The 26,125-nt window shown below is 33.7% G+C and overlaps 1 protein-coding gene and 1 pseudogene across 7 annotated transcripts in view; both read right to left on the bottom strand.

The window, feature by feature from the left end:
• The window catches only part of Btbd10 (BTB domain containing 10), a 67,414-nt gene that overhangs the window by 20,787 nt on the left and 20,502 nt on the right, over positions 1 to 26,125 (bottom strand). For 2 of the 7 annotated variants that reach the window (XM_010615228.3, XM_010615227.3), the window contains one exon: positions 22,770 to 22,927. The exons of 2 other annotated variants lie outside the window; for them this stretch is intronic. In XM_010615228.3, the coding sequence (XP_010613530.1) occupies positions 22,770 to 22,870 (101 nt within the window). In that variant the 5' untranslated portion in view covers positions 22,871 to 22,927. Of the gene's footprint in view, positions 1 to 18,686; positions 18,849 to 18,901; positions 19,072 to 22,769; positions 22,928 to 26,125 lie in introns of those variants that run through there. 3 more of the 7 variants (XM_010615232.3, XM_010615230.3, XM_010615226.3) reach the window with 3 other exon arrangements.
• Positions 805 to 3,941, bottom strand: LOC104856136 (annotated as a pseudogene).

The following is a 26,125-nucleotide window of genomic DNA, read 5'->3' as shown; positions in this document are numbered from 1 at the left end:
ATATTTGAACTTGGTTTCTTACGGATGAAAGAAATAAAACCCAGACAAGTTAACTGACTTTTGAATTACATGTAGCAGCAGCAGCAGCAGCAGCAGCAGCAGCAGTAGTAGTGGTGGTGGTGATGGTGGTAGTAGTAGTAATGGTAATAATACCAGCTTCTTGAACACTTGAAAAACTGAGGTACACACAGGGCAAAGTATCTGGTATTCTTGTCAAATAAAGACGCTAACTTCAATTCATTTTGAAAATTCATCAAATGCTATGAATAAAAAATTTTTTGAAGGGTTTCTCTGAAAAACTACACTGATTAGAATTTTTAAAATTTCAAAACTTCTCACATAGAATAAATTTATCCATGAGAAGTGAATACAGTAACTGAGAATACTGATTAAAATAGTCTAGTTAATAAAATTTACTCACAATATACTAAGTTGTATGAATTATACACAAACAATGCTGTGTTAAATGTCAATAAACTGAGAAACTTTTCCTGGAGTTTATCCAATCTAAGTGTTACAACAATACAAAAATGTGTAGAAATTTTAAAAATTTGGTATATCAACTTCTAAATGTAAAACTACCTATATCCCAGATACACAGCTACTAAATGAGCAATAGGTAATACATGCTTTAGAAACTCAAAAGAAGACATACTGTACTAGGTTCTGATAAACTGATAAGATTTTAATTATCAGAATATAATGCAAGTTATAAAACTGAGAGTAAAAAGAAAATGAAAAAGACAAATCAAAGGCAATTTAGAAATTTACCATGTTAGCATACAATGGTTCACAGTATCAAAATTAAAAGCATATTTGAGAAATAAAAGAAACTTCATGACTTTAGAATAATAAAGTCTTACATTTACCAGGCTCAGTGGGTATATCACTGTAACCTTAATTACTTGGGAGGCTGAGTTTGAGCCTGGCCTCAGTAACTTAGCAAGACCCGTCTCCGAATACAAAATAAAAAGGGCTGGGGATGTTGCTCAGTGTTACAGCACCCACCTAGCATATGGGAACCCAGGTCACAAACAAACAAACAACAAACACAGACACTTAGACTCAAATTGTCTTTAATACTGAAGTTGCTTGACAAGTTGAATGTTAGTTAACATCCTGGAAACTTAGGTTCTCCATCTATGAAATATACATTTTTATCTACTTTCTACAGCTAATACTGTGTTCCCTCAAAAATAAGACCTAGCTTGGAAGTAATCAGACTCAAAAACTAGAGATCAAAAAGGTCAGCCCCAATCAGCCTATCCTTGCTTTACTTCCCTTGAGTGGCCACCAAGCAAGAGAACAGTGATGGCAAGTTAGGCAAGGATAGGCTGGTTGGTGGCTGGCATTTTTTTTTTTTTTTTTACGGTAAAGAGACAAATGGTTTATTTGGTAGCAAGAAGTAAAAGAAATTCCTAATTCCTCTTCTCTCTTCTGGTGGCTAAACTGATCTGTGGTGTTCAAATGGATAAGTGCACATAAGAATTCCTCCAAGACATGACCTTTTTGCAGAAATGCGGGTGCCTGAGGTATACTTTCTAGACAGAAGTGACAATCATTGGCTTTCCATTGTGTCAGTGCTTGCTACAGTCTCTTTCTTGTCCTCTGGTTTCTTGGCAGGAAACAGAAGTACTTCCTTGATGTTACTGGAGTCTGTGAGAAACATGGTGATGTGGTTACCATGCTCCAGCTGGCTGTGGGAGGCAGCCCATACTCCAGGACGATGCAGAAGTTTTTGTCTATAAGTTTTTGGCCTCATTATCACTGGTAGCCTTAGCCTTGGCCTGTTCTTCGAACAGCGGCCACTGCCGCATGGGATCATTCAGTTCACTGTAGGCACAGCATACTTCCTTCTTCCTGACAAAGAACTCAAAGAACTCAGACTCTTTGGAGTGGTGCCATTTAGCTAACAGACTCATTATCTGTGGGCAATCACAGATAAACATAGGATTGATGCGTGTCACTTCCAGGAACTCCCTGACAAACTTATCAAGGAGACTGGCGTGGTCTGCAGTGGAGGGCATTCAACAGCTTTTGCTACACAGATATCATCAAGAAGTTTTTAGTTTCTTCAGCTTCCAAGAGGTTGGTTTCAGGCAGCTTTACCCCTAGGCTTTTTCCAGCTCTTCATTCTCCTGAAGGGTGGGGTGAATTCAATCTCACAGGCTTGGCCCTCTGGACCACCTGGGTGGTAGGTGACCTTGTAACTGCCTGTAATGTTCTTCACCATACCTGAAACCAACCACCTTCTCTCTGTGATTTCTATAAGGTCATGATGGTCCACATAGGCCATGTAGAACTCACAGGTGGTGAACTCAGGACTGTGAGTCAAATCGATTCCTTTGTTCTAGAGCTGGCACTCAATTTTATAAACCAAGCCAATGCCACCAACTACCAGCATCTTATGGTAGAGTTCTGGAGCAATTCTCATGTGTAAGTTCATATGCAGCTCATTGTGATATGTGATGAAAGGCTTGGCTACAGCTTCCCCAGGGATGATGTTCATCATGGGAGTTTCAACTGGAGGAATCACAGCTCAACCAAGACACTTCATATATATATGATGATGTTAGAGCAGATGATAAATTTTTGTCTCACAAAGTCATTCAGGATCAGGTCTAAGTATCTCTATTGATACCAAGTTTCCTTGTCTTTGAGGCCAAAGTACAAATGAGGTAATATATGCAGGCAAGGAAACAACAGTGTGATTTTGTAGGGAATGATGCTCAGCTCACCCTGCTTGATTTTTCCATGATTCCCCTGAACACCAATTATGTCTTCCCAATACAGTTTGCTGTTGATATGAATAAAGTCATCTGATTTATATTCCTGGAGTTGGCCATGACGTGCAACTTGACTGCCTCTCCTCAAAGGTCACAGAAGATGAGCTTCTTATGGCATGGATTCTACCTGCAACCTTTAAGGTGATGTTGGTCAGGTGTTCCCCAAGCTACAGGTGACTGTATTCTTGGATGAACTGAGTGAGGGAAATGTCTATGTGGAGCTTGTGTGGGTACAGATCCTCCCTACTGACCTTCCTTTAGCTAGAGAACTGCTTGACTTTGGATCTTGTAATACTGCTTGGGTCCAGGCTCTCTTGCTCGGTGCAGCAGCAATAGCCTCCCTTAGTTGTTTCCCACTGAGCTTTCTGCTTGGCCGCCTTCTCTGCCACTTTCTTCTTGGCTTTAAGACATCTTTTTAGTTCACTTCTTTTATCAGAAAGGGCCTTGTCCTTGTGAAGCGCTGTGAAAGGATCAAGTTGACTGAATCGAAGTTCCCGTTGACCCCATTCTGCCCAAGTTTGGCACAGGGACCCCCTAACAAGCCTTAGAGCAGCTTGTATCAACACGGTAGGACACACTGTAGCTAACGATTACCACGACTTTTTGTTGAGTTTCGGCTCGCAAACCACTTTCACCTCAGCCCCTTGTACTGTGGCCATCTTTCTAAGGGCCTGATCTGAAAGTGGGGCTGCATTTTTTATCTCTAATTTTCAAGGCTGATTGTTTTCTGGCTAGGTCTTATTTTGGGAGAAAGAAGGTATGAGAACTAAATAAAGTACAGTAAGTGCACAGACTAGCAGTGCACCTGGCACATAGTATTACCTCCTCCTGCTAGTTCATTTAGTCATGACAAATGAGGATAGTATAAAGTCCAAACTGTCAAGATTTGCTCAGTCACACAGCATTTGGCAGAATAACTTAAGCCTTTTAATTTGTTCTAGTGCCCTGTATATGGTATTGTACTTTTCTCTCTTTACCAAAACCATAAAAGTTAAAATTTGATCATTACTATAGTGATTCAGAAAACAGTATTAAATCCTTCAGTATCTCAGGGTCATCTTTTTGCTGGTTTCTTAGTTGTAACACTTTTTGTTATATTTCTGGTTTATTTCATTATGAAAATCAATCATCACTCTGCTATAACAGAGATTAAGAACAAAAGATATGGCTGACTTTTGTTTATCCTGAAAGTTGTTATTCTTTATCAATCATTTGACTCTCATACAGCTAAGAAAAAAAATTCCATTCAACTTTATATTTAGTGAAAAATATTAAAGAACAATTACACTCAAAATATAATCTTTTTCTTAATTAGAACAAATCAAAAGATTCTACTGCATTTGTTCAAAAACAGTGGAATTTCTTGCCCATTATCTCAATCAGAAAAAAAGGAATAAATACTAATATAACAAGGCTCATATGTAGAAAAAAATTAACTGACTGTTAAGTTTTAATCATTTTCAAATGTGAGTCAGGTAATTTAATGGACAAGATTCAATCACAACTACGAGTAAGGCAAATGCAGGCTAAATGTTAGGTTTGAGTAAGGACCAAACAGACTAATTAGCTGAGAAATCATTTCCATCAGACACTTTTGTAGCTAGATGATTAGATACTGCTAAATATTCTGCTGAAATATTGGCTTCATTTCAAAACTGCTTAGATTTTAAATGAACGCAAGAGGTGTCGTGATATATTTTTCTTTTCATTCCTAAATAGAATGCACCCTGAATCAGACCTTCAAAATCAAATGTCATGAAAGACTAATTATACCCTCCTCAATATAATAAAATAATTTTAGATCAGGAAAGTACTCTATAGGCAAAAACAATTACTGTGTGAAAAAATGAGGACGAGCAAGTTCAAAAGGGACAGCTCTGTCTCAGTCTGCGTTTAAAAGAGTTTGAGATACAGGAATTGAGGACAGGTAAGGAAATGAAGAGGAAGGCTCAGCTCCAGTGTCTGTTTCCAGCCAAGGCAGAATAACAAGGCCTGCATTTACTCTCTTGTCTGAAACAACTCCAAAGAAGAAAGAATATGTGAAACAATGATTTGCAAGACATAGTACATTAGCTCTTAAAGATTCAAAATAAATCAAGAGTCCCAACTTACTTACTAATTTAAGAGCATTTCCAGAGTAAACTCAGGAAAAACCAGGACAGATCCCAAGGCTCTACGTATTAAGGATATGGAGCTGAGATGTCGTGGTAAAATATGGCTAGGGTACTGAAAATAAAGTACCAGAGAAGGGACAGTAGCACAGAGACAAAATCCCAGAGAGCTGTCGTCCTTGAGTACTGAGGTGAATATTAATCAGTATATACTAAAGGCCAGGGAAAGAAAAGATTTGAAGAAACAATGGTCAGCACTCACACAGGGTCAGGTATAGGGCCTGCTCCCACATCAGTTGAAAAGCCCTCATAATTTATGGACACTGGGGGAAGACCAGGAGTCTTACCTCTGAAATAAGAAATAATGTGACCCAGACTGATCACTGTGATCCAATCACACCTCCTAAATTTTAACAGCAAGACCCAAAAGGACCAAATTGCATCCAAATAATTGAATCCTTAAAAAAAAAACAACTATAGAATATTTATAGGAGTAAGAATATCAAACATCCAAACAAGGTAAAATTCACAATATATGTTATCCAGTAAAAAATTATCAGGCATGCAAAGAAGTTGGAGCACATAACTCAAAACTGGGGCAGGAGGAGAGGAGAAAGAGCAACTGAAATCAAGCCAGGGCAGACATATATGTCAGAATTACAAAAAAACACATTAAAACGTTATAGCCAAATTACTACAAAAGATTATGTAAAGCTAAAAAAGACAAATCAAACTTCCAGAGATAAAAATGATAATATCTGAGATAAAAAACATACTGAATGGAATTAATGGGGAGCTATGAATTATAGGAGAAAGGTAAGAGAAAACATCCAAACTAAAACACATAAAATAGAAAAATAAATAAAACATGATACATTGTACATCAACCTCAAGAGGCCAAATGCAGTTGTAAATGGGAGTCCGTAAAGGAAAAGAAATAGGAAGAGGAAAAAGGAGAAATTATGTTGGAAATTTTCCAAAATTTGATGAAACTGTAACTCTACACTTGCAATATGCACAACAAATTCCACACACATTTTAAAGAAAAAAAATAAAAAAAAAAACTCTGTTGACCTAGGTTTGCTGTAGTGAACAAAAACCTCTTTCAGAAATAAAAGGGAGGGGCCAGAGATTTAACTCAGTAGTCCTGAGTTTGATCCCCAGTATCAGAAAAGGAAAAACGAACTAACTAACAAACAAACAAATAAAGGGGAAAGGCAGGCATGGAGGTAGACCACATAATCCTAATACTCAGGAGGCTGAGGCAGGAGGATTGGTAGTTCACAGCAACCTTGGGCTACATAGCGAGTTCGCAGCCAGCATGGACTATACAGTGAGACTCTGTCCCACAAAAACCAATATATAAACAGATAAATAAATAGGAAACACAGACATTTTCACACAGAAAAGACAAAGTCATCAAAAGCAGATCTGCACTATAAGAAAAATTAAAAGAAAAAGAGTGAAAATATGGATCTAAAAAGCACAGGAAATAGTTCCTGCCTGGGAAATTTTAATTTTTTTCTTATTGTTTAAATCTCTTTAAAAGGTTAAATAATAATTATAACAATATGAGGTTTGTAACATACATATGACTACACCAGAGCAAAGTTTGAAAAAGAATAAAAAGAAGTATAAGGTTGTACGGCATTTCTTGAAGAGCAAACTAAATCCAAAGAAGGTAGAAGGAAATAAAGATCAAAGTGGAAATCACTTTAATTACAAAACAGGAAAAACAAAAACAAAAACAAAAAAAACCACTGAAAACACAAGCTATTTTTTTAAGGGATAAATAAAACCTAGCCAGACTGCTTTGAGAAAAATATTAAAATACAAACTACTACTATCAGAATGATAAAAGTTTAATATTTACAGATATTAAAAGAATAATAAAATATTACAAATAACTTTATGCCAGTAAATTTAGCAACCGAGAAGTGGATATATTCAAACCAATAAAGTTCACTCAAGAAGACACAGGTAAGTTGAATAGCTCTACATATAGTAAAGAAACTGAATCTTTAATTTAAAACAATCTCTCTCTCTAAAAAAAAGAAAAATCCAGGTTCTAATGGCTTCACCGATGAATATTACCAATCCTTAAAGACATAAATGATAGTAACCCTAGAGAACTCTTTCAGAAAATTGAAGATAGTATTCATTCTACGAGGTCAGCATTACCTAGATATCAAAATCAAACAAAACATAATAAGAAAATTACAAACCTTAAGATACAGGTATAAATATTCTAAACAAATTTTAATATAGCAAGTCCAACAATATATAAAAAGGATAATACAATCAAGTCAAAGTTTATCTTAAAAATGCAAGGATTGGATATTTAAAAAACAATCAATGTAACTCACCATATTAACATGTTAATGAAGAAAAATGTATCTTGACTTATGAAGTTCATGTGACAAAATTCAAACATGATTCCTGATTTTAAAACATTTCCCCCCCAAAAAAAGCAGTACACAAATACAGTGGAATTTCAGCAAATGCTCTCTGCCTAACAAGTAGAGAAAAGACAAGGATGTCCACGTTCAACATCTCCCTTCAGAAGATTCTAGCTAGTGCAATACGGAAAGAAAAAGACATAGAAGGTGTTATCACTTAGATTTTAATGACCACCAAAGGCTCCCATTTTGAAAGCTTGGCCCCTTCCTAGCCTATGATGCTACTGGGAGGTGGTGGAAAACCTTGAGGCCAGATCTAATATAAGGAAGTTAGGTCATTGCGGGGGTGTGACCTTGAAGGAGATACTGGGATCCTGACTCCTCCTCTTGCTCTTTTTTGCTTCTTGGCCACCACAAGATGAGCAGTCTCTTTAGCCACATGCTAAGTACTACAGCACCAAGGCAACAGGGCCAAGTGACTATGGACTCAATCTCAGAAACAGTGAGCCAGAGTAAACTTTTCCTTCTGATAAGTTGATTATCTCAGGTGTAGGGCATTCAGACTATAGAGAAGTAAAAGTAGCTTTATTTGCACACCATATGATTATCTACTATTGATCACAGTACAAAAAGTTATTAGAACTAATGAGTGAGTCTGGTAAAGCTGAAGAAAACAAGATCATTATTTTAAAAATCAAATGCATTTCTTTATACTAGAAAAATCTGAAATGGAGATTTTTCAAAAAGTCATTTATAACACTGAAAAACTTAAATATTTTTAGGAGCCAGAAGACTCAGTACTCTCTAAGATAAAAATTCTCCCAAAATTGATCCAGAAATACAACATAATTCCAATAAAAAGTGGGGTTTCTCATCAAAAGTAAAAAACTAATTCTAAAATTTATAAGAAAGGGGATGGAATAAGTTCAGCAGTACAATGTATGCTTAGAATGCACCAAGGCCCTGGATTTGATCTCAATCAAAAAACAAAACAAAATAAAACAAAAAAGCCAACCTAGAATAATCTAAATAACTATAAAAAAACTTTCAAAGTTAAGTAAATCTGATTTGAAGGCTTACTAAAAAGCAATAATGAATACAAGGATGTGTTATTTGCATAATGATAGACAAGTAGATCAATGGTCCAGTTTACAAACTCCATAAAAGATCCCACATACATATACACGGAGAGCTAATTTAAATAAGTGCTCAAAAGGAATTCAGGAAAGACAAATACTGGAACAAATATACAATGAATATTTCACTTCCAGTACTTCAAGAAAAAAATAAAGCTCTCTGGTCAACAGCTCGCATCATATATAAAAATTACCTCAAAGTAGATCACAGATCTAAATCTAAAATCTAAAATTAGATAACTTTTGGAAATAAAGAGCACAATTTATAAATTCAACACTGAACTTCTTTGCTCTTCAAAATAATTTGAGAATGAAAATCAAGCCAAGGAAAGGGAGAAAATATTTGCAAATCATTTATGATAAAGGACTTGTATGCAGGCTACATAAAGAATTTTCAAAATGATGGGAAAAAGTCCAGACATATAGATGAAAAAGTAAGTATGTGAAATGGAGCTAAACATCATTAGTCATTAAGAGAGTACAAATTAAAACCACAATGTTACACCACTATGCATTTACTAGAATGGCTAAATAAAAAGACTGACCATATCAAGTACTGATGAGGAATATGTATAGAATTCAGATAAATTTGTGGCGGGACTAGAAAATAGTAAGACCACTTGGGAAATTGTTTTGAAAAACAGCTTGCTTCTTATGAAGTTAAAACTAGTCATATAATCCAGCCACTCCATCCTGTACTTATGCAAAAGTATAAAATATATGTACAGATTTCCTTTTAATAGCTCAAAACTCAAAACCACCTATATGTCTATGAACAGGTGACTGGATAAACTATACCAGTTATGGTTTAGAACTAGAATGTTCTCTCAAAAGCCTCATGTATTGAGAGGTGATTGGATCATGGGTGCCTTATTCATCAGTATTAATTCATCACTAAGTTCATGGCTGAATGTGCTGTAAGGAGATATGCCTGGATGGAAAATGTGGGTCACCAAGGGCATGATCTAGAAGGGCATTATCTCTCTCGGGCTCCTTCCTTCACTTTCTCCTTCCTGACAGCCTTTACAAGAGCAACTTTCCTCTACTAGACCTTTCCACCACGCCCTTTCTGCCTTGGAACCAGCTGACTATAGACTGAGGCCTCTAAAGACAATAAGCCAAAATAAACCTTTCTCCTCTTTTTAGTTGTGGATGTTGGATAATTTGTCCCAGTGATGAGAAAGTGACTAAGAGAGTTATAACCCATACAGCGGAACAAAACTGAAAGAGTAAAAAAGAATGAATTATTGACACAAGTTATAATTTTAGTCAACATCACAATATACAGAATGAAAGAAGACAAACCAAAAACAATTATATAAAATTCTAAGAAATACAGACTAATGCATAGCGTCAGAAAACAGATTGGTAAACTGGGCATGGTGGTGCACACCTTTAATTCTAGCATTCTCAGAGGCTGAGACAGGAAGAAAGTTTGAGTCCAGCCTCAGAATCTTAGTGAAATTAAAAATTCAAAATTTTAAAAAGAAAAGAGGGAGGGTGCTGGGATATAGCTTAGTACAATGGCCCTGGATTCAATCCCCAGTACCACAAGATAAAATAAAAACAAAACCAAGAAAAGAAAGGAAAGGAAAAAACAAAACAAAACACAAAACCAGACTGGTGGTTGCATGGGGGTGAGGTATAAGAGGTTGGAAGGGAAAATCTGGAAAAGACTCCAAGGAAACTTTGTGGTGTTTATGATCATTATACTGATTGTGGTAAGGTTTCATAAGTGCCCATAATGACAAAATTTATTGAACTGGGCATGAATAGTGGTGTAAATCTGTAATCTCAAACAAAACTCTAACAAGGTCTCATCTTTACTTTGTTTCAAACAAAAAATAAATCAAAAAACAAAACAAAAACCTTAGCAAAGTGTGCACCAAAACTTGGATTCTGGACAACATACCTTCTGCTTCAAGCTATTTTAGCACAAGATGTTACTTAGCCATTTCAATTTTTTTTATTACACTTAAGTATACAAATAAAGTAATTCTTCTAATTTTCAGTCATGCTTTTCTTACCAGAGTTCACTAAATTGTCTTTCATCAGCTTATAGTGACTCTTGCACATCCTTCTATGGTCCAAGGTCTCAAGAAACAAAATAGATTTATTTCAACAGTCAGATTAAAAACAACTACCTTCACCAATTGAACACTCTTCAAAATCTCATAGCCCAACATATATTAATCAATAAAGTTAGGATAAAAACCCAAACCAAAATCCTTAATCACAAATCCTTTGTGATCACAATTTTCATCAACTAAGGATGAAACTTCTAGAACTTCCTTAAACACAAACCAACTGTCAAAAGAAAATTCCATTTAAAAATTTTACAATTTTATGAGCCAACAATGCTGATTTATTTAATACCAAATTTTCACTTTATTTCAAAGCCATACTTTGAAGCCTAAGCTGAATCAATAGGCAGTAAAGTCTCTAAAAATGTTTAAATCTCACAAACATGGTCATCCTTAGAAGCAAGCATCTATTTACATCATATTTCAGAAAACTAATCTCTTATGAACTCTTGATGTAACCTTGAAACTTAATTTGTTTTAAAATTCTAATTATATAAACAATGCACGATGCAGGCAACTAAGGACTGAAGAAAAATGTAAAGGCTTTGTTTTGTTAGGGGCCTTGTTTGTTTACTGAAACTAGACTCCTATAATAGAAAAGTACTGTATAAAGTAATGTGCATAGAGTCTCAAAAATCCAGTGTCACTGCAAAGTTTACAACACAGACCATGCTACTTTTTTAATAAATGGGCACATCCACACAATGGGCTATTACTTAGCAATAAAAAAGAACAAATTACTGATATGTACAAGGGAGTTTCTCTGTGGTGATGGAATAGTTCTGAATTCTGAATGTGGTACAGGTTACATGAATCTATATATGTGACAAAAGAAAAATGAGTACATGTAAAAACTCATGAAATCCAAAACAGATCAACAGTTCATAGTTAACAGTATCACATGAATGTCAATTTCCTGGTTTTGATAATGTATAATACTTACTTAAGATGTTATTGAGAGAAGGTGGATAGAGTATCTGGCAACTTATGGTACAATTTTTTATCACTTCTTAAAAATTTTAAATTATTTCACAATGAAAAGCTTAATACACAGAAGAAAAGAGCAGAAGACAATATGGAGACAGATAAAAATAAAAATATAATCAATAAATTCAATTATATAAGATATATCCATAAAATTAAAACTTGTTTAAAATTAAAGAATTGACATTCAACACTTTCTTAGACATTCAAAACTCAGTAACAAAATTTTATAAGGTTACTAACCAAACTGAAAGAAACATTTAGAATATCCCTCAAGAACAAACAAAGAAATCAGAAAATTAAACAACTGATTAACCGGCTCAATATTCAACTAATTCACATGGTTCTGGAAAAAAACAGAGGAAAATGGAAGAGAGGAATTTACCAAGGAAATAATACCAAAAAAAAAAAAAATCCAGAATTAACTGATGTAAGTAGCACTGGTATCAGAATAGTGTAAACAAATACACAAAAAGGACATTATCTAAATGACATTTGTGTAAGTGGTACTTACAGCTGGCACCCTTATCCACTATACACCTGGCACAATCACATGTGATAACACTGACTCCTAGTTTGAGGGATTATATTAGTTAACTTTAAACACTTTCAGCAATGGAAACATAACCTGGTACATCTTACTAATGTTTGCTCAATACAGCTGAATTCTCAGGGTACATATAACATCTAAGTACTTTTCTTCATTTATAATTCTTTGTCAAATAATATCATAAGTGTGTTTATGTAGAGACATAGATAGAAGCATTACAAAACTTTTTTGAACATTTAATCACAATTTTAAAAACAAACAAAAAAAGATGAGGTGAATGTTCCTGTAAATTTCTGATTAGAATTAGTTTACTCTCAATAAAGAAGTACTATTTCAAATTTTCTTTTTTTGGGAAAAATAAGCTGTTAATAAACATACTTCTAGTTTTTTAAACTAAAGATTTTAAAGGCTTTACATTCAATATATTTTGAAGCAGCTGATTTGCATATACTTTTTATAAGCATCTTTAATATGTTAAGTCAGGAGTTGGCAAGCGATGGCTCCTGGGCTAGGTCCAAGCCATTGCCTGATTTTGTTAATAAAGTTTTCTTAAAACACAGCCATGTTTATTCATTACAGGGCGAACATCCTTAAAAATCTTAAATCAGAAATACTCCAAAATCCAGAACGTTCTGAGCATAATAAGTGAAAAAAAAATTTGGTACCAGGGATCGAACTCAGGACCTTCTGCTTGTGAGGCAGGTGGCAACACCACTAAGCTAAATCCCTGCCATAAATGAAAAACATTCATACCTGACTTCATGTGATGGGTCAGAATCAAAACACAGATTTTTGATATTGTATAAAGTTATGTTCAGGCTAATTTAAATAGGTAACATGAAACAGGTATATATGAAATATGAATTTCATATTTAGACTTGGGCCCATCCCCAGATATCTCATTATTTATATGCAAGTGAACTCCAAATTCTAAAAAAGAAATCCCAATTTTGAAACACTAGTTCTGACCCCAAGTATTTCAGATAAGGGATATTCAATCTGTAGTACTCTACGGCCTTTTTCACACTACAACAGCAAAATTTGTGACTGGAATAGTGTAGTCTACATAACTTGCCACCCCCCAAAAATTTGCTATTTAACTCTTTACAGAAAGTTTGTTGATCTCTATATTAACTCTCAATAACTGTGAGGATCTAAGAAATGCTATCAAACTTCTAAATCTATTTTGAGCAGATTTAATGAAAGATTCCCTCTCACTCTTCTATTTTTTTGGGGTCAATTAGCTATCTAGAAATTTGCTGCTCTTCTGCTTAATATATAGTCAGTTTTGAAGACACAATAATTACACAAAAGGAAAGTTCTCAACTAAAAAAGTCTAATCTAGCAAAAGATCATCTATAAGGTCTGTTTTTTTTCCCACAAAGATATATTAGATATTTAAAACCCAGGTTACCACCATAAAAAATAACTTAAACAGGAATCATAGCCCAATAATACTTTTAATACTAGTCCTAAATCCTGACATCTTTCTTTTCCCTAAAATCTCAACTGTAGTAGGCAAAGCAATGGCAGTCGCAGGGGACCTTATACAGAATTCTGCTGTATGATTGCGCTAAGAGCTTATTTTCAAAATTCAGCTGAAATAAACCAAAGACCTCCAAATTCATAATTCTGAGAGAGAAAAAAACCAAAAACAAAAAAACAACCTAAACATTTTACTACAAGGTAAAAGTTTTCCAAAGATAAATTTAATTTTATGTACAAAGTAAGGAACTGAAAGATTTAAAAAAAATTTTTAAGTTTATTACCTTGATTCTGGCTTAGAAGCTTTTTTAAGGGGAGATGTTGCTAAACAAGCACTCCTACAAACTGAGGACTCATACAGCACATCATTACTGTTCTAGTCTTGCATGTAACTGAAAATATGCCTGCCCTCAAAAATAATGCATTCTAGTGAAAAGAAATATAGAACATATATAAATATACTAAATTTTATACAAAGTAAGAACAGGAATATGGAGACTGGATAAAGAAGAGATGGTTTTTCTATAAAATGTAATACTATCAAACTGAGGACTCATACAGCACATCATTACTGTTCTAGTCTTGCATGTAACTGAAAATATGCCTGCCCTCAAAAATAATGCATTCTAGTGAAAAGAAATATAGAACATATATAAATATACTAAATTTTATACAAAGTAAGAACAGGAATATGGAGACTGGATAAAGAAGAGATGGTTTTTCTATAAAATGTAATACTATTCAGCCATAAAGAATGAGAAAATTAGATTCATTCATAGGAAAATGGATACATACTGAGGATATACTCCTAAGTGAAAAATAAGACACTAGAAGAGATGGTTTTTCTATAAAATGTAATACTATTCAGCCATAAAGAATGAGAAAATTAGATTCATTCATAGGAAAATGGATACATACTGAGGATATACTCCTAAGTGAAATAAATAAGACACACATGTGTAAATAAATACCACATAGTTTCTCTTGTGTGAAAAACTATAATAGTACATAAGATCCTAATGATATAATTGACCATGTTAAAAAGGAAGAAAAGGGCTAAAGGTGTAGGGAAAGTGGGAAGGGTAGGGGAAAGGTAATAAGGGAAAAGAAAAAAATATGAGAAAATGAAAAAAATGGAAATAAAGTGTTTGTAAATGGGAAGGAAGGAAGGGGTGAAGGGAGGGAAGGGACAAAGGGAAAAAAATGAGAACTAAGACCTGTCATGTGAAGGTACGAGATCCCCATAATGAATGTAACTGTACTGTAAACCTAAAATGTACCAATAAACTCAATGAGAGAGAGAGAGAGAGAGAGAGAGAGAGAGAGAGAGAGAGAGAGAGAGAAGAAAAAACAGGAATAAACAGGAGTATCAAAATTTTGGGTAGTCAAGGAAGAACTCTCTGAAGGAAGATGTCTAGCCAAGATGTAAAAGGAGAAATACAGAATTATACAGATCTCTGAGGAAAGAGCAAGTGCAAAGGCTCTGTAACAAAATTAAGAGTTTTACTCTTTAAAAAGTTTTACTCTAGCTTTGGAAAGCTCTATCTCAGTTTTTCCTTTACTTAGTTTTTCCAAAGATCCAAATCTTTGGATCTTTATTTGACTCTTCAGAGTTCGGGGATTTCTACTGGATAATTCTTTGTTATAGGGAGGCTGTCCAGGTCATTACTAACACTCAGTAACATCCTTGGTGTGTAAATTCTATATACTAGTACAGTAGAATCCTCAGCTCCCCAAATATAACATCAAACACATCTCCCACACTGTAAATGCCCACTGCACTGTATAATCACCCTATATTGAGAACTACAATTCCACTTGCTGGGCCTAAATAACAATACTCAAAAGTAACGACAAAGATGAGGCAATATCAGGGCATTTAGTAAACTCCAGACAAAATAATGAGCACTGTATTTTTTTTTGTACTAGGAATCAAACTCGGGTCCTCCATTGAGCTAAATCCCCAGCCCAATACTAAGCACCTTAATGCACAAAACCATTCCTCATTTACAGTTGAAAAAGGAAAAGTGCAGAGGCTAAGTTACTTGCTGGAAATCATACAGTTAACTGAATGGTGGGTTTCACATGTGACCCATGTGTCATATTGGAATTCACTTTCAGAGCTCCTGCTCCTAACCTGAAATAAGTCTAACTCAAATCAAGCTTAATTTCTTTACTAAAGGATAACTCTTTATGTCCTTGTACCAATTCCCCACAATGCATGTAATCATTATGTACTGAAAACATACATCAACAAAAACATTTTAAAACGAGAACAGTAAAACTCTCTAAGGACAATTCTCTAAACACTTGAAGAGAGCTTACTGTGAGATTCCTTAGCATCTACCCAGAGCGGGCCTAAAAGTCTCTTAAATTTTTTGTTCCCCAAATTTATAAGGCATCTAACTTCTTTGTTTTTTTCCACCTAGATATACAAAGAACCAAAGGCAACAAACAACATTTCAGTAAATAGCAGAGTGGCTTTATTCTTCCATTAACTGAGACAGTTTGGGTTGGGGAGAAGAGATGATGGTCACCACCATTGTACCATTGCGTTATATCAAGTTATTAACTACATTCTTAGATCTTTTCTATGTAATATTGGGAAGACCTGTTACCTTAATGAATACTGATGTTTTTCAAATGAACCAAAAAGATCATTTAAATTTTGCCCAACAATCCAGCTCCAGAGGTAATTTTGGGTAATCTTTTTTTCTTCATTGTTAACTGTAAATTTGATAATTTGCTTCCTCCAGATGAACAACAAAACAAACCAAAGAACAAAGCCACCTTCCAAGATCAAACTAGCTTTGGATGAGTTTATTCAAAATCAAAATTAACACAAACAACTAGTGGCTAACTAGTTCTCTTACCTTACACCCATGGGAGGAAAAGAAAAAAAAAAAAATGCCTGAAAGCCAAGCTTAAATCCAAATATACTGCTGTAAGTTTACTAACTGCATCACAGAAAAATTAAAAGTTGTTCTGACAACCTATTTTCAACCCATTTCAAAATATTTTTCTTCAATGGGCTGGGGATTTAGCTCAGTGCTTCCAATGCCTACCTCACAAGCACAAGGACCCATGTTCGAGCCCCAGTACTCCCCCCAAAAAAATTCTTCAAGTTGGACATAAATTACCCTTTTCACTTTATATTCCAAAATATTATAACCCTTTCAAAATCAGGTCCAGAATCTCTCATCTTTTAGCAGTTCTTATATTCTAATAAAATCTTCAAAAGATCACATTTACTGATACTTTTAAGATGTTGCATGCAGTTCTTTGTATAATACTATGTTCCAAACAGCCTAGAAAACAATTCATTTAACTATATGCATTCTTTACCTTTATGCCTAAATTGACTTTTATGTCCTTAGCAATGTTTGTTTTGTTACATTTTTGATGTTGGCAGTAGGTTCTCCCTCTTCCACAAAGAATCTTTAAAGAGCTGAGGTTCTTCCCTCGTTGTTATATTATTACATTTTGCTTATCTTCAGCCTTTTTGGTTACTGTTAGCATATTTTAAGTCTCAGCTCATTTGAGCTCTAGTTTTCCTGATTTTTAAAGGATTTATTTTTTTATACTTTATTATAAATATTTACTTCATTTAAAAAATAATCTGTATATCCTTAAAGAGCTCACTTTGTAATCACACTAAGGATTTTTTTTAGTCAGGAAAATAAATTATGTTTTTATTTAGCTCCCTAAAACAATCTTCCTTTTTGAAGAAATTTATGCTTATGGAATCATGTTGACCATTGCTCTGATCGAGTGCCAGAAGAACTCAGATTTGTGAAATTATAATATTTATATATATAAAACATTATACAATTCTTAAAAATTTTGCCATAGGAGATGATTTCATGACACAGAGGGTGTTCATAATTTTCCTTTTTAAAAAAAGAATAGGTTATATAACAGTATAGACAGCAATATCTGGAAATCATTTTAAAATATGCATGTTGGTTCTTAAATATTTATACAAAAATACAGAAAAAGTTTATATAACAAAATATTTAAAGTGTTTTTATTTTGATAATACAATAACATTAATTTCTTCTATATACTTTTCTGTGCTTACCAAATTTATGCAATGAATATACATATATCACTTTTATAATAAAATAGGCACTATCTTAAAAGAATCAGCAGAACAAGAGGAAAGTACTCTAAAAAGTATACAATAAAAAGGTCTAGCTCAAGTTTCTGCTTTTACAACTGTATTACTATATGAAGCTTAAAAAAATTGTGTACCCAAAGCCACACAAAAAAGCCAAATATATGACCACACACACCATCAAAATGATCATTCATATTTTTAGAAATTAAAGGAGAGCAATCATAAAAAACTTCAATTTGAAGGCAAGTATGTTACAAACTACTCATATACATTAAAATAATTTTAGAATACTGAATATCCCAAAAGTACCTACAAATGAAGGATGAATAGGAAGTATGACAACAGAGGGGAAATATGTTATTAAAATGTTCCAACTGTGCTAAAATTTTCTGATCAGGTGAATATGTAACCTGCTAAGATATAAATGCTCACTGAAAGAACAATTTATTTAGCAAATTTATCTGATTAAAAATTAATTTATATTTATCCAAAAACTTAACTGGCTTATTCTGTTTCAGCACCAGTATCTAGATAATCCACTCAGAGTGTATGTTCTTTAAAAGACTAGAAAGTAAATTATTTTAACCAATTACTGTAGAAGTTTATCCTTCAAATACATTTAGTTCTGTAAAATACTACTGTAAGTAATTTACCTAATCCTTAATTCACTCAAAAGTAAAAATATACCCAACCCATCTTCAGGAAATTATTTCAATTATTTTTCTCTATCTTGAATTTTATTTTCAAATATATCAAAATCTCAATTAGTCTTTCCCTAAATTTTTTATATTCAGAAAATACAAAATTAAACAATACGCTGAAATCAAAATGCAACAAATCCTTGAAAACAGTAAAATATACTCCATTTATTTTAAATAATGCCATTAATGTGACATATATATCTTTTACATCTAGAAATGTAAATGATCATAGTGAAATGAAAGCCAACATCTCTCTCAATCTCAGCCTCATATTCATATATGTATATACAATTATAACCCAGAGATATCATGTAATAAATTAATACACACCTTCCTTTAGTATATGCCAAGGTAGACACACAAAAACAAGAAAAAAATTTTGAAATCAGAGTATAAAGGGATTCTGTTCTTTCACACAATGCAGCACTGAAAGCCAGGTCAGCATCGTTGGGCATTACTAAGAAACTTTAGCACATCTAATATTTCTATCATCTTCAAGATTCCTTTGAACAATCAGAAAATTTCCCAATCACCCCCTACCTCACCTGTCCATAGACTTCCTTTAGCTTTCCTCCCTCTACTGTGTAATAAAGCTGTTGCAGGTTATTTAGGCTGTAAATGTTCAGAGATTCAACCCCCTCTCTATATTAATTCAGTTCATTTTCTCACAGACACTGACTCAGCCGTGGGTTGTGCAGCACTGACGCTTCTAACCAAACAGCATCTTATGAGCTGTGATCATCCCATTTCTCCATCTCTGAGCAGTGATTGGACATTATAATTGACAGACAAGCGGAAGAAAATGCAGGAGACAAGGGCTTAGAGATATGTAGATATGTTACCAAATGCCATCTGTAAAGCTAATTCTAGCTCTGCCAGCTTGCCAGGTTTTAGAAAACGAGGATGTAGCTAACTTTCTCTATTCCCTTCAAAATTTGTCCATTCATTCTGAACAGTAAAGCTTGTCATTAAAACCAAAGAGAAAATATTATTTGGACTTTTAATAACCCACTCAATAATAATTTTTTTGAGCAACCAAACTTTTCCATTCTAAACAGATGCTGAAAGTGGGACTAGGGAGTGACTTCCAGAGGAAAAATGAAATGCTCACACTTCATGCAGTCTCAGAAGAAATGAGCATGCGTACTTCTACAAGGGAATGGAACCTTGCGGCAAAGTCTGATATTGAATGTATGATGCATTTATCTTTAGTAACCTGAGAAGACTGCAGATGTTTGAAATTTTATATACTCATATTCCACACAATTCAAAATATTCAAGAACTCTCAGCTTACTTTTTTACCTACACATTTTAATATTATAAAGAAGAGGTGTTCTTTTTCTTTTTTAAACAGCAAAAACTCCTCTAACTCATAACTTAAAGAAAAGCTGTCACAATTCAGGCCAGATATACTTCAAATGAAATGAACTTTAACATCTTTAGCAAGCTATTAAGCCCCTCTACACAAGTATTAACTATACAATTAACACAAAAACAAATTTCACTAATTTTTAAACTACTTGGATACATCTGAAGAGAGATTGTAGGCATCCTGAAGTTCAGCTATGTCTAGAACAGTTTCTCTATCTTGTCTTTTATATCAGAGCATAATACATACTGAGCCTATGTCTAAAAGAACATTTAGAGATGAATACTTTTAATTGTAGTAGATGGAGTAGAAATTATAAGCCAACACCACCAAACCCTAAAATATCAACCACGAGTAAGTACACATAAGAAACTATTATTATTACTTTTATAAATCAAAATATTTCTTTGGATCATAGTCAAGAAAGAAAGGTGAGGAAAACAAATAAAAAGTAAAATACTAAAAACACAGGGTATTAAAAAATATACATAAAACAGAACACATTTAAAGATGACTTTTAGATTACCCATAAAAGTTGAACCAGTAAAGAAAACCAGACTTATTTCTTTACTTTTTACTCACTTAAACCATTTTATTCATTGTTTGAGTTAGCAATATGCCAGTTTAAAAATTATACTCTCAATTCTCCTGATCCAAAGTTGGCCAAATGACACTATTCTTGCCAATGAATTATAAACAGATACCGTGGGAATTTCTGAGATATTAATTTCCTGATATAATTTCCTTGACTCTTTAATCTAGTCTAGAAGGTGGCTAGAGCCACTGTGACTACAAGGGAAAAGTCAGGGAAATAGAGATTTTTAATCCTTAGGCAACTAAACATACATCAGTCATTTCTTGCTTCTGGACTTCTTATGAACAAAATAATACCACCACCACCACCACCACCACCACCACCATCATCATCTCTAATTTATGCTAGAGTTTTGTGTGGTTTTCCTTTAACCAAACATCATTAAAGTAAAAAAAAAAAATTAGTAATAGATGAAAAATATGGAAATAAAAAAAGGATGAGCAGATAGATGAAACAAAATCTCCATGAGTTCATAACTTTGAGCTGGGTGATGGGTAGCAGAGGTTTATTATATCTGGCCTATTATAATAAATTAATCAATATTTGAAAAAGAACAAGAACCATGTTTATAAATTTTAGCTCTTCCATCTACAAGTTGTATAGCCTTAGGAAAGGCTATTAACCTCATTTTTTTTCACCGACAAATGGAAGCTGTGGTTCTATCCAGAACTCCACTTTGAGATCCAGTCAAGGTAATTTCATGCAAGTTCCTGACAGAAATATCCTTCATCTACTCTAATATTCTAATCATCCAGGATTAGCCTGTTTTATTTTTACCCAGTAAAATTGATAGTGATTCTGTCTCTGAACTTTTACTATTCATTACTACAGTTTAAATATCACGTAGTCTTCTAATTGATCCATTTGCTATTATTAAAGCATTCCATAATACCCTTACACACTTGAAGTGAGGGCATATTCTCAATAAAGCATGCTGATCGTTAGTTTTTAAAACTTCTCAGCAAATTAGTTACCTATCAGTTCCCAAAGTACCATATTTTAAAAGTCAAACTATACTTTTTTAGATCTATTTAAAAAAAAACTCTTATGGTCAATTTATTGATATTATTTTTATTTGACTTTAATATTTCTCTTTAAACAATCCTGTGTAGCTAAAAATAGCTCCAAAATTACTAATGACACAGCCATCAACAAATTATTGAAATGAAACAATAGCAATGGAAAAAAGTACTGTATATTTTCATAAATTTTTCCCACTGTATGAATGTAGCTTTAAAAAAATGACTTATTTCTACCCCTGTCATCTCTTCTTTATAGAATACTATGTTGTAAATTAACAGAACTATAACAATTAGGAAGGGTAACATATAATTCACCTGAAAACACATGTACAACCTAGTAGATAATATAGTCCCACTAATGCGACAAAATTAAAAACTAATCTTGAAAACAAAAACAACTAGAATCCCATTCAACACACAAAAAGCAACACAACAAACATTCATACTCTCTGGCATATACTTAAAATTTATTAAAGTCAAGTCAACTTAACTTTTATACTTTAAGACTTCATCACATCAAAAGTCCACTAGAGTTGAATTCATCCTCTCAAGAGATTTAAAAAGTCACTAATTTTCTAGCTTTAATGTACAATTTAAAAGAAACCAAACTATTTCTTTAAAATTACAAAAAGGATTTTAATTATCATGGCTTTTTTTTCAAGAAAGCTGGTATTTATTATCAATGATCAGGGAAATATTACACTGAAGTAAGTTAAAAGTTAAAACACCTTCCAAGTAATATTCACAAAGTAAAATCTTCTATAAAAACATGCTTACATACCTGTAATATGTGAGGTTTATGAGCTGTCAACACCTTAAAATATCAAACCACAAAATATTCTTAAGTGAAGCACTCCTCTTTAATTAGTCACAGAATACAAAATGAAAGTTTAAAATGAATATACAGATGAGTGAAAACTTTTGAATGGAATTTAATTTCATCCATCAAATTTTAAATGACAGGTAAAGTTATTCCAGAGAGATTTTCTATTAGGATCAATGTGACAACACAACATAAATTCACATAGTTAAAAATATGGCGTCAAACACTGACATTAACCTATAAACTATCATGTGTAATCTGCACACATAATATATTTATAGTATAAAATAACTTCCTATTACAGACTTTAAAATACAAAGAACAAGCCTGCCTGTCACAGTTTCCAATGTAACCAATTAACATTTAATCACAAGGTCAACAAAGATTTTGACATAATTTAGAGACAAGTAATATACAAATATTAAATAATTAAAAGGAAAGAAATGTTTCTCTAAAAATTAAGTAGAAATACAACCATGCACAATACTGTACTTTGAAACCAGTCCCATTCTCTGACAGGTCTTGCCACAGCCAAATGCAGTAGTAGTCTTTATATTCTATTTTAGCAAAGCATTGTATGTGAAATACGTATTTTCTACCTACCTTGAATGTTTATAAAGTTTACGAGGTCTACTATGCAATTTCCGATCCCAATTCTCTGGATCACTGGAGTTACTGTCATAGGGATGAGGCCGTCCTGCCATCCCACTTCAAGTTTCCTCACACTACTGCTTTGAAAGCACACATGTAGCACCTATAACCTACATAAAAGAGTAGTGTGCACCTTGAAATCTATTCCATGTAGAATGAAATAGCCATAGAATTTTATATACTTGATATTATTGTGACATTTTTAAAGTGACAATAGATCACAAAATGTTAAACATACCTAACCACAAATCAGATGATAATAAGCCCTATAAATTTTGAGGTACTTTTCATTTGATTCATCTTTTAAATATGCTACCCTTCTGCAACAAATTGACAATGCATTATTTACTGTTAATGAACAACTGTCAAGGTACTTCATGTTTCTCTAAGCATCAATATAATATCAAAAAGGTAAAGATACTTCACAGAACAATTCTTCTGGAACTCTTTTTTTTGGTGGTACTGGGGATTAAACCCACAGCCTCCACACTGACCTTTTTAAATTTATTCTTTAAAGACAAGGTCTCACTAAGTTGCTCAGGCTGGGCTCTAACTTGTGATCCTCCTCCTCAGCCTCCCAGTGCTGGGATTGCTAGTGTGTGCCACCATGCCCGGCTGAAGCACTTTTCTTAATTACTAGAGGTTAAGATGCTTAACAAAGAATCTAGTAAGACCAAATAGCAATTATTATTCCTTTAACCAAGTTAAAGACCCAGAATAGAAATTTAATTTTTGCCCAAAAATAAATGTATGTAAACATTCTGATGTCTCCTTATAGTGCAAATTACCACAAAAACACTTTATCACTACAACCATTTATTTATTATGTATTTCATATACAAGGCTTGTGATTTAAATCTATTATAGTTCTATAAAATTATAAGAAAACTCAATAGCTTCAGAGTACCTGAACTAAGCATTTAAAAAAGTATATTCACTATCCAATTTAATCTTCACAACAACCTTGCAAAGTAGGCATTAGAATGTCCACATACAGAATAGAAAACAATGTTAGAATTTTGGTAATTTTGTCAAAGTTCACAATACTGGCCAATGGTAGGATTATAAAAAACAATAATAATTTAGTACATACATTAGTTTTGACTTGAAATATGTTCAGACTTGTTTGAAAATAGATCAGAGTTGATTTTTTGAGATCATAAACACAAAAAGAGAAACCAATGACAAGCAAATTTATATATCTCTGTCCAAATTTGAACAATTATATAAATTTCACTTTAAACCTAGGTTTCCTGACCCCTGCTCCTAAGCTGGATTTGAAAGAAGTAAGTTAAGGGGAAGTTGTACATAAAAGTAAAAGGGGTGAAGGGAGGGCAGGGATATGGGGAAAAAATAAGAACCAAGATACATCCTGCAAAGGTACAAGACTAATGAGATTTAAGTTAAGGGGAAGTTGTACATAAAAGTAAAAGGGGTGAAGGGAGGGCAGGGATATGGGGAAAAAATAAGAACCAAGATACATCCTGCAAAGGTACAAGATCCTAATGATGAATGTAACTGTATTGTATACCTAAAATGTACCAATAAACTTAATAGGAAAGAAAAAGTAAAAAGGAAATTCCAGCTGGGGATTTAGCTCAGTGGTGCCGCCATGTGCCTCACAAGTGCAAGGTCCTGAGTTCGACCCCTGGTACCAAAAAACTGGGGGAAATTCCAAAATTGGGAAAATACTCCACCTTCCTGAGTTTTACATTACTTTAGTACAGTTTTGCAAATATCAAAGATAAATCCATTAAATTCTGACTCTATCAAAATATGTAGAAAAATGGCTTCATTTTAGAGAAACTATTCGACTATTTCAGTTTTTCCTCATAGGTATTTATTACCTTCTTTCCAAAAACAGTTGGAAATCTTATCATATGTGAACATATTTGGCTTTCTGAGACAGAGTCTTGCTATACGTAGTTCAGGCTGGCCCTGAACTCACTATCTAGGCCAGGCTGGCCTTGAACTCACAGGGATTTTCTTGCCTCAGCCTCCCAAATGCTGAGAGCATAGGCATGAGCCGCACACCCAACTTTCAACATCTTAATATATAAATAAGTAATTACATCAATGAGTGAAACAAAAATGGGAAAGGTGAAAAATAAGCACTGCACAACAGCTGATTCAAATCACTAAGCAAATGCTATCTGGTTTACTTGTTGAAGTCATCTAGAAAAGAAAATCTATATCCTGAAGGATCACTGGATCATTAAAAAATCAGGTGATAGCTGAACATCAAAACCATGAAATTGTTCTGAACACAAAAGTACCTCAATGTCATCTCAGTTTTTAATTATAAAAATAAAAGTTTTCTTTAAAGGAAACATCAAAACTTCAACTTTATATCATGGCTATCTGTACTGAAAAGATGAGGCAGAAAAGAAAAAAGAATGAATCAGAGAGACAGGAAAAAAACTGGAAAAAGTCATCAAAGCAAAAACGAAAACTGAAGAACAGCAAGAAAAAAGGCAGAAAAAGAAAGATGTAGCAATTTAGCATATTCTATAGGATGAGATTGAGAACATTTTCTCCCGAATTATGCAATCTTCCAGTTAACTATTTTAGGGATTAACATTTCTTTACAAGACCATTTTTTCTTCCTTACCCTTAACTATTAGAGACGCACATGTGATTAGGAGAGCCGCAGATACCTTCTGAGAGAAAGAATGGTCTGAAAGGACAGGAAGCAGTGACCAAAAAAATAAGCTCCCAGAAATGAATAAGTGAGATTCTATCATTATTACAGTGGGTACCACACATCTAGCAGTAGGGAAATTACCAATATGTGTCTCCTAATCAGTCTTACTGAAATTAATGAACATGTACTTTACAGCAAGAGACAAAAAAGTAAATGTTTAGCTAAAACTGTTATAGGGAAAGTAACTCCCAACCTATTAGATGACAGATATGCTGTTTGTGGCCTCACAACATCGAAGAACTAAGTCATGAACCAAAGGAAGAAGTTAGGAGAGTTGCTGGAAATAAGAAGAATAGCTCCAGATTTTTAAGAGGGTCCGAGTGGATGGCTATTGAGGCGCTTGCCAAAAATATTTTATGCAGGGGCTGGGGATTTAGCTCAGCGGTGCCGTTGCCAGCCTCGCAAGCTCAAGGTCCTGAGTTCAATACCCAGTACCAAAACAAAGTATTTTATACAGCAAATTCCAACATGGATACCATGTGGGTCAAACCACAATCACCTACAGGATTACAAGTATGTATAGTTGCTTAGCTAATATTGATCCAATAGGGAAATGAGTCATATAACAAAGGTACATGGAAAGAACAAAGGCATTCCTGGAAAG

Source organism: Fukomys damarensis, unplaced genomic scaffold, assembly GCF_012274545.1.
Source record: "Fukomys damarensis isolate Sample0158 unplaced genomic scaffold, DMR_v1.0_HiC HiC_scaffold_16, whole genome shotgun sequence".
Classification (NCBI taxonomy): Eukaryota; Metazoa; Chordata; class Mammalia; order Rodentia; family Bathyergidae; genus Fukomys; species Fukomys damarensis.
Note: the sequence above shows the minus strand (reverse complement) of the source record. Positions and strands in the feature narration are given on the sequence as shown.